Source organism: Numenius arquata, chromosome Z, assembly GCF_964106895.1.
Source record: "Numenius arquata chromosome Z, bNumArq3.hap1.1, whole genome shotgun sequence".
NCBI lineage: Eukaryota > Metazoa > Chordata > Aves > Charadriiformes > Scolopacidae > Numenius > Numenius arquata.
The window spans coordinates 83,965,286-83,975,967 of NC_133616.1; the positions used below are offsets into that span (position 1 = coordinate 83,965,286).

The window sequence follows — 10,682 nt, forward strand, 5'->3', positions numbered from 1 at the left end:
TTTAATACAAAGAGAGCCAACAATAAGACTGATGCCAGTGTTGATTTATTGAAGTGCAAAGTGATTCTCACCGCAATTTAAATTTTATTTTTGAGTATACTAGTTATTCCACTTATGTTCTTACAGCTGATAAGGGATGCAAGGTTTAACACAAATTAAAATTTAGTTCTTTCTATCTCCGTAGAGTTACAGGATTAGATGAGACTCAGCTCTTCACAGGCATTTCAATGTCAGATACTTTTGATCGTATTACTTTCTATTTTCATGACATCAACCAAACAACACACTTGCCTATTATACTGCCACTCGCCTCTCTATTTTATAGACATGAAGTATGACTGTTTTTCTTCAGCTGCTCTCTAACATTTTCAAACTTGACTAGTTTTGGCAAAAGAAGACAAGAGAAGAATATTAGAAAAGAGGACAGGCAGAGGAGGAGGAAAGGAGAACAAGAGGAGAGGGAAGAAAAGAAACTGGGAAACAAATAAAATCTTTAAGTGTATTACAAGCCGTGACAAAAATAAAGACCTCCAGTTTTCATAAAAATACGGAAAACCAAATTTTTTAAATTAGTAACCATAAGTAAAGTTTTTAACTGTTTTCTGCATAACTTCTCTGTGTGGAAGATTCATTTTCCACAAAATGGCATCTTTTTGGAGAAAAGTATTTTTATTAAAAATATAACCTACTTCAAATATCAAATAAAAAAAAAAATCTTAAACGCTACTAACCCATATCAATTTGTAACAAGAAATCACTGATGAAAGACCGTATCACCCACTGACTATACTTTGTCATTTAATTCTGCCTGCAGTACTGTTTTCAGGACGTGGAAGAAGCATTTATTTGATTTTCTACTGGATTTCCTCTTTTATTGAGTGATTTGCATTTTATTCTTTTACAGATGTTATGCCATGTACCTTAAATTCCTACGAGCTGTCTCATTCTGATCAACAGCAATAAAGTAAATCAGTGTCATCCATACCTTTGGGAACTGAGTCTGTTAGTTTGAATTGACATTTTAAAAAAACAGTGGAAAAAAAAAAGTAAGCGATCACACTAAATTAAGTTCAGAGATAAACAGTAGTTGTGTTTTCCTTTTAAAGTTACCTAAAACAAGCACCAAGAGAGAAGCATATTTTTTCTGATAATGCCATCAAGACTTATCATCTGTGATAGGTTTTGCTTTGTGCCTTTTATTTCTTTAAAATACAGTACTAAGTAATAACAACTTGGATATGAAAACTGCATCAACCACAATTATAGAATGCAAGGACGATCATAAGAATGTAAGTGCAGAAGTGTAATGTTTTTAGTGTTAGGAAAAAAAATACATAAATTGTTTCCAAAACTATGACTATACAGCTCCTAAAAAAAATTTCATCAGAATATACAGATCGTTTTGAACAGCTTATTTTTCCATATTTAATTGTCTTTATTGAGAATGATGGGTATATTTGTTTTATGTTTAAAAGGTGTGAGGTAAGCCATCCAAAGTCTATCTGCTCTATCAAATTGAAGTCACCACATTTTACAGCTGCATTATCTTCAGAAACCAAATTCACTACTACAACTAATGCTAAAATATATAAAATTTTTTAAAACTTATGAATACCTGGGTGGCCCGTAAAACACTATAAAATTGATGCGAAAGTCTTAAGACTTTCCTGAGCATGACCGAACTCAAAATGAAGTGCACTGAAACAAGTATATTCCCACCATCAAAGGGCCTGATCAGGAGCACAAAGGACCTCCATGAAAAAAAAAATCACCCTCTGCCTGTGGCCCACTCAGGTTCCTGATGGGATAGTCCAGCCATGAATACCAATTCTAAACTTGACAAAAGACTGGCTTGTATCTTTTTAACTTGTGAAACCTGTTCTGAGGACTATGGAACTGAATGCCTTGTTCATACACCTTGGCTCCTGAGACACTGTGGTGTACCGATGTGCCTCCTTCAGTCATACCCAATAGACTACAGCGTTGTGCGTTGTCAATGGCACCACTGCCGTTAGTCTGTGCCAATCTGCTTCAATTGGGAACCAGTTGTTACACTCATCTTTGACATAGGAATCTGTGTGCAAGCCAATAAACAAGCCATGAATAGGCTACAGCCTTCCTGAGGCCAGATATTTTGGTAATTTGTCCCAACACAGATAAGGGGATTAGGTGGATCTATTTCAGTGGCCCTCCCTGTAGGCACAAATCATGATAAGTCTGTTCATTTTATTTAATCCTTTTATTCCAATAAAGCAAACATTGAATTAGGACTAACACTGTTGTTCATTGAATAAAAATATTTTCTTCATGTTTACTCAAAACATACTGTAGGTAAACATGGTCTCAATAACGTTGCTATTTCTTTCAAGATTTTTGTCAACACTTAGTATTACATGAACATGGTTAACTATAGATACTTATTTCTTTACATTAATTTCATCATTACATGAAATATTTAGGAACCATATTTTTCAGTTAACACTGAAAAAACCACCATTTTTAGTCTGTATTATCTGAGTTTAGAAAGCAATCATTTTAAAGAAAAGACTTCTGCCGAATAGGATTAAAATTTTTCTCACTAGCCAGTATTTAAAGCTATAATTTCACATCAGCGTAGGGAGAATGAGACTTTGATTTCCTTTTTTAGAAAGGAAATTTGCTGCAGTTTTAAAAACTGTAAACAAAATATACCATTTTGATGTGAAAGATGTGCTTAATGTATTTAATGAATTTTACTCTTAAAAGTACCATTATAAAAAGCCACATAAAGTGCTAAATTCCCTTTTTTCCCCAAAACAATCCTTTTTCATTAAGGTTTAACTGCAAATATATTTTAGTAAGTCCAGTGCAGGAAATAAGCTTTTTTTAAACAAATTGAGGCATCAGCCCAGATGATGTCAACTGATGCTATACACCACGAGAGCGTGCAGTCAGTGCGAAAATACAACCCTGCAACCCTATCTAAATCAGGAATACAAGATCTGGAGCACAACAGGGAAATCAGACGTAATTCAGCACTTAATACTTTTCCCCTATTTACTATAGTTACCTGGTTCTGTGCTCCATATGTATGTTTTCTGAAACTCTAAATTTTAATTACAAAGTGAGGCATAAAATTCATGTTTTAGGTGATCAGGTACCGATGTTGAGACATTGCTGAACCTAACCAGAAGGTTCTTAATTCTTCTGTTGGATATTAGCCTGCTGGTACTACATTAAATAGCTGTTCCTGGTCAGATGGAAGGTCCCCATGTCTCTGACAGTGGTCATTAGGAGATGCCAAAAAATTAAAAAAAAAAAAAAAAGTTAAGATTTCCCAGAATATTTTCATTGTCTACAGCACTTTGTGATCCAAGTACTTAAATAAGGCAGTGTCCTAGTATTTAACATCCCACAACTTCTTCTTCCACAGATAATTCCACTTTTCTTTGAACCTGTGGAACTGTTTAGATATAAACAGAAAAAAAAAATTAGTCACCAAACTACTAAACGAGGTGCGGAACATAAAAGCTCAAAGAAAAAATTAACTCTTCTCTGTAACAAAGAAATCTGATAGTTATGCTTGTACGGATTTTTGTAAAATTGACCGAATTTTCAAGAAAGAATTCTTTAGTCCCACAAACGAGCATCTTGAGCCTTTTTGGGCACATTAACGCTTGCGGTTAGTACCAATGGTATACCCTTACACCAGTGAAAATTATTTCACTGAAATAGCTTCTCCTTTTTAGGTAAGGGGGGGTTGGTCTGTTTTTTTTTTTTATACACTAAGCAAAGTTCTGTTGTGTTACCTGTGTCCACACTGGAATGCTTTTCTGGAGTAGCACGTCAATACCATTTGGTAAGTATTCCCACTGTAGAGAGACAGTCTTGATTTGAGAACTCCCTGGTACTCTTATTTATTAAGTTAATGACAGTTTTTAGGAATAACCTAATCATTTTTAGATTAGGTTAGGATTTTAATTCTCCTCCTAATTTTAGATTAGGAGAGACGGTTTTTAAGTGGCTGCATCAATGGACAAACAGTGACAAACAGGCACTATAACGGAACTGATAGTGTAAGCACTGTCACACTGACACAACATTATTTTGCAAAGCAGAATATCAAAATGAGGGCTGCTGTCTCCATGTGTCATTTTCCATTGCCTAAGATTACCATGAGTAAGTTGATAGATGATCTCCTAACTCCTTTCAATTTCTAACAAGCACTGTTTCAATTTATTTCTTATAACATATGGAACAGCTATAAAATGGCAATGAGATTGGTTAAACTAAACTGCTAAGCTATAAAGTGAAATTATCTTTAAACCTCATGTTACTTATGCTTAAGATCCTCATATTCATGGAGATCTGTTTTTAGAATCAGTTTACATGTCTTTTAATAATAACAGACTGTTTTAAAAGAAATTAAATAATTGTTTCCACTGTTTTTTGAAGACAAGCACTAATATAATATTACTTTGTTATTACCAAGTACATTCTTTAAAAAGCTTGACTGTTAAAGATACAGGACATTTTATACAAAATCTGTCATCTCATTTGGAAACCCATGTGTCAGAGGACTTGCCGTACACTTCAAGTAGTAAGAAATCTTTGAGAAAGACTCTTCCCAGTACAATTCCCAAAGGCGTTTTCCTTGTTACACTGTCTCCCATGTGGAAACAAACCTTTTCTTTTATTTCATGAAAGCTGACCTGCTAAAAAGGACATATTAAGAAAATTTCCCATGATCTACCCGCAATTTCATGAGGTCATTGCTTATACCTCAGCACTACTGTGTGTTAATAAACAGCAATTTAACCATAAATATAAATAATTTATTTCATAGTAACTTTTAAATCGCTAGATACAATCCATAAAAATTCATGCAAAGAATGTTTCAATATTTTTATCTTGAAAAGAAACATGAGGTTTTACCAAAAGTGGCTATTTATCATCTTGAGTGTTCCTGCAAAGTTTATGATAACCAACAGTAACATTCATGGTACAATGTATCTCTTAGGATTTCTAAAATTCAGGAAAAAAAAAGAGATTATTGTAGTTTCAGGCCTATAATGTTTATGCTGTTCCACTCTAGTCTACCTGACCATTAGCTTACTCTTTCTGGCATGTCCATTTTCTCACTCTCACTAACCCAACTGCATAAACAGATGAAATTCCTTCTTGTATTTTATACTCTTTACAAGGGTGACCTCAACAGCAGAGGAGAAAGCTTGAAAGTCAAGATGCTACTGCTAATAATATAGGTTTTGCTTCCACCTCATATTTGTGTGTATGTTAACTTTTCTTTCATAGTTTGACTATATTATTCTCTTGTTCATATTTTGTATCTAACTTCTGTTAAAAATAAAATAAGTCCAATAAAACCAAAGTTAAACATTATTTTGTAAGCAGAAATATGAAACTGATAGATTAACTACAAAAGCTTTATCTCTTTAGAAAAATGCTGTTAAGACAAATATGTATTGATACTTGTTTTTAAAACCAGCAATTAGTTAAAGTACGAGTCTGAAAGTTACAGGCTTATAAAGCTGAAAGCCTTGAAAAAATTCACTTCCTCATATTCCTTGTATGGTAATCTTGGACCTTACGATGTAAAACAAAAATGCAGCCCTTGCTTCAAGGACTTTGTAAGTCTCTGATTATCTATTTACAAAACATATCCACCAAAACTGTGAATTAACTCTACCATTGAAACCAGAAAGAAATAGAATAGTGATGACTGCAGCTCAGCAAGAGAAACTTAACAGCATAAATGTACCAGAACCATCACTTCTACCTGAAGCACCACCTACCTTTAATTTCTGATCTTGTTTTAAAGACTTGAGATATTTCAGTCCACAACACCTAAGCTTTGCCCTGATAAGCTATTTCAAAAGAGTGGCAGCAAAACATTGGAGTCTTTCAACTCCATGGATTGGTACTGAAAGCACGATAGTGAAAAACAACGGCTAAAAAAGCACTGTCTCATCTATTCTCTTACGAAATGCTTTGGAAAATTTCGCAGTTACAGAAAAATCTGGTTACAGCTTCTGTAGATGCACATGACCTCTAAATAGCTACCAAAAATACTGACACGATTGCAATCACTATAGATTGGAGTTAAGAAACTGTGTCTCTAATAAAATAGCCAATCTCTGATAAACTGTGCTGTCCAGCTAGCAAGGTGGTAAGAAACAACTTTCCCGAACTCAGTGATCATGCACAAAGACAACACAGGCTGAATAGGAGTAAAATGACATTCCTTTCTCAGTTTAATTACTCATTCCTAGCTACTACTTCGAGGCAGTGGGTAGACAGATACTATTTTGGCAAAGATTTTAGTATCATTATTCCAGTATCTTTATAGGTACTAAATTTTCAACTAAATACTGCAGTAATGCACTTGTACAGGAGGCAGGTCACATTCACACAGAACAGTCAAATTATTTTTGCAAGCTGTGATAAATATTAGGTACGAGTAAAACTGATGAAATTATCAATTTTATTCCTCTACTTTTAGCCAAATTCTGCCAAATATTCAACCACTATTGGGATTTTGGATGGAGATGCCAAAATTTTGCTAATTCTCTTGAATAGCAGGAAAGTGAGGTGTAGCTGCTTCCTGAAAATTCCAGAAAGGAATAAGCCAAGATTTTCTTCAAAATAAAAGAAAGACAACTCTTGCAGCAGATCTCAGTTTAAAAACACATTTCTGTGCAAATGATGTAAAAGTAATGAACAACAACTGGAAAATGTCAAACTAACATACTTATTGAGGTACTTTTCAGACAGTCCTATTATTCACAAGTTAAGGATCTTGTTAGTTCCTCAAATAATGACAACAATTTATACTGAACAGTTATGGGACACAATGCAATGTTTCATGCACTTACTAGTATTGACCTCACTGGAGCCCTCCAAAAAAGACCTTCATCAAAATTCCAAATGACTGAATTACTGCTAATTAGACAGAGGGTCAGGTTGAAGTTCATCGGATTGAAGTCAAATTAAGCCTTTGTGAAAAGCCTCAGAAGATATAGTCTCCAGCATATTGTGGAGATACAATTATTAATAAATAATTTTGTTGAATCCTGAGTAATTGTTCTGTTGAAGAAGACCTAGAATACTTCACACTGTCCTACAGCCTCATAGAATCTATTGTCATTTAATCACCACAAAGGGCAGCCAGTCACTCCATGAAGAAAGCACTGAATAAACACACACAAAAAATCAACCGCTGAAGAGATTTCATGCTTACAACCACTTTCAAGTTACACACAATAAGCTTGGTTTCAAGCTCCATACCTTATTTTCTGCTTAGAAGTATTAAATACCAGCTGAAAGTTTAGTTCTATGGATTGCTCAAAAATTAACTCTTACTAATTCTTAATCCTCCAATTAGGAAAAAAAAATCCAAAAGGCTCACTTTTGATTAACAGTAATAAAAGTCAAAGCAAACGTGAGCAGAAAGAATGAAGACAAATGGCCATCCTGATGAAATTAAGACTACAACTTCACACTTTAGAATAACCCAAGACCATCACTGCACATAAAACTGGCCAACAATGACAGTAGTTTTGAGATTTTGTATTCACCTGCTTTGATAAACTGATGTGAAAATGAAGTTAACATTCAAGTGTAATAAGAGGTCTGTTATATAATAGTGAATGAATGAACCACTTACTCCCTTAAAACTTACAAATAAAACAATTTCGCACAGATGGCCTTTTTTTTTTTTTTTTTTTTTTTTTGTTATAGCACCAAATAGAATTGGTACAATACAAAAATACTGAAGGTAACTCAACTACTGGAAAGCATATCTGATTTGTCGTGCCACACAATTTTATAAAAGCTATTCAGTTGGAAGGCAATAAATGAGCATTCAAGTGATTTACACACTTTTGGATCATAATTTTTTACACAATGTTTTATTTTTAAAAATATATATATGCTGTATACTATTATGTTTATTCTCTGTGGTATAATAAAATCATAAATCTATCTGATGAAAAATGGATTGTATTCCAATTGTATCACTGTAGCACATAGAGCTGCTCTTATCATACCACTTACAAAGATCAATGGTAACTTGAAAATGATTTCATTCCATGCTACCTCTAATATATTAGCAATAAAAGGACTCTTTTTAATTTAAAAGTCACATCAGCTGCTGTCCATCTTCTTTTAAACTCCCCTCCATTTCTGAAACTGACATATTACAGGAGCAAAATATCACCTGGTAACTACAGGGCTACTTTCTGATTTTCCTTGTAAAAATTAGTTTAAAAACTAGCTCAAGTGTCAGTTCAGCAGAAATACAAAGCTTTTCCTGACATGCATTGTTGTGTACCACACCCCAATCCTGTGGTGATGTTAATGTAAAATGTAACATAAAACGTTAACTGAAATAAATTACCACTAAAAGCAACAAACAGCTGGCCTGCTTTGCCACCACCAAAAGTTTTCTAAACCAGCAGCACACATTTTACAGGCATTAAAAACAAAGAGAGTGATAAAGCTTGCCCCCCAAAGGCTCATCTTGAAAATAATCTTTCTAAGTCTCAGGCTGGCTCTGCATAATGACGACAAACTCACTTTTATTTGGTAGCTGAAGAGGTGACAACACCTGCCAAAACTCCTGATGTTGTTTCTTCCTGGATATACAAGGCCATAGCAACTCAAAACTTCAGTACTTTTAACTGTGTCATGACTTCAACTAAACTCTAAATAAGTATCTACATTTCACTGATGTCATCAGCTGGAAAAACATAATACGAAATTGCATGATCCAGTGGTCCACAATAGCATATTTCCCAGATCTTCACTATCATTGCTACCCTGAGATTATTACTATTGCAACCACATTTGTAAACACTGAATTTTAAAATTAAAATGTTCAAAATCTGACATAAGAGTAATAAAAATAAAAAGCCTGAAAAATCTCTCAGCCCGGCACAAGCAATGTAACAATAATTCAGTAAATCAGTTTTCACTCCTCCAGTGAGATACAGCAATGGCTTATCTCCATTCTTCAGGAAGCTGTTTGGGAGCAGACAAAGACCTCTCACAAACGTGGGCTTCGTTAAAATTACAGCATGTTTAAAGCAGACGTCATAAAGGGCATTCTTTGAAATCACGCAAGTATATAACAAGCACTGTTATCCAAAGGCAAGCATTTCCAAAATTCAATACAAAATTATGTTATTTGTTACATCTCTGGATGTATGCTTATATTTTTAAAGGGACAACTAGTTTATTCACTTACGAGCATCTATCACAGACCAAAGTATTTTAAAGGTGCTAGAGAGCTTAGCCACAAAACATTTTTCAAATAAGGCACAAAACTTTGAGCTGATTTTTTTGTAGTCATGCAAAAAAATAGGCATCAAAAAGAACTCTTTCAGTACTCCACTGTTTCTATAGTGTTGATTTTTGGAAACCAGTATGTTACAAAGAAGTGGACAATGTAATATATTGGAAACCAAATTCTAGTTAGAAAATCTTGTATTGCAGCGTATCAGTTTTAACTGAAATAGGTAAAATAATGGGTTATATAAAAAAAGATTACATATATTAACTTACTTGCTTTTTCTACTTTTGTTCGAAATGCTTAAAGAATATACTGAGTTCAAATTTTGCTTTTTTTGTATAATTCTGTGGCTGTTTTAGTGAATAAAAATTCTGTCTCATAGATGTAGGAAATACAACTGTCATGGGAATACATATTTTCTTCCTCCACTATCACACCTACTGCAATAATTCCTAAGATCAAGATGATTCAACTGTTAAAAATACCATACAGAGAAAGACTATAGCACTACAAATATATGGCATTACAGATTTGTTAAATGCTCAAGTGGTTAAGTTAAATTACTACTGAAGTAATTATCAGAATTTTAACCTACAACTAGACAAGAAAGAAAAGAAAGGCCATATTTCCTAAACATAATGATTGTCACTAATATTTTGTATACAAAGAAAGTACTCTTTACCTAGAAGAGTTCTTCTTTATTTTTTCATCAAGATCACTAAGGACTTGTTGAAACTCCAGTTCTCCAGGAAGGACACTTAACAAACAGTCTAAATTGGAAGAATCAAGTGAATACTCTCCTCCCCATTCCATTTTCAGAAACTGTAAAACAGATACAGAAAAGTGGTTAAATGATAGAAAAACTCAGAGAAGAAGTATATATACAACATTTTCTTCCTTGGAACTACTCAGATTAATAAGGGAAGCATTTATGTAGGGAACTATAAAATTGGTGTTGAAAAGTAAACCTTGTGCATCCTTCTGAGTGGAGTGCTACAGAGAGGGCACCCATAAAATAAAAGCAGAGATAAATTTCATAATATCTTGCATTTTTTTTTGGTTTAAAAAACCCAGTTCTTTTACCTTAGTCAGAGAAGTAGCTTTCTTAATAATTATTATTATTTTTAAGATTTAGAAAGAAAAGTCTCACTATTATAACTGGAAACTATAAAAGTAAATACCCTAGAGGGTAAACATATTCTCTGTGTGCTTATCATTTCTATTCAAGGAGTAACTGCTTTCTGGAAATTAAGCACATCATGCAAATAACTAGAACATAAAAATCCCAACCAAAACACTATAATGTACCAGAAAACAAGAGTCATCTTGCTTTGTACACATTTTACTCAACAAATACTTTGCCAAAACACAGGTCAGATCCACTGGCCTACTC

General features: G+C 33.7%; 1 protein-coding gene across 1 annotated transcript in view; it reads right to left on the reverse strand.

The window, feature by feature from the left end:
- Positions 1–10,102, reverse strand: part of KIAA0825 (KIAA0825 ortholog) — a 216,580-nt gene extending 206,478 nt beyond the window's left edge. Inside the window, exon 1 of the mRNA XM_074166415.1 lies at positions 9,972–10,102. Coding sequence (XP_074022516.1) covers positions 9,972–10,102 — 131 coding nt within the window. The remainder of the gene's footprint in view (positions 1–9,971) is intronic.
- Between the last annotated feature and the right edge of the window lie 580 nt (positions 10,103–10,682).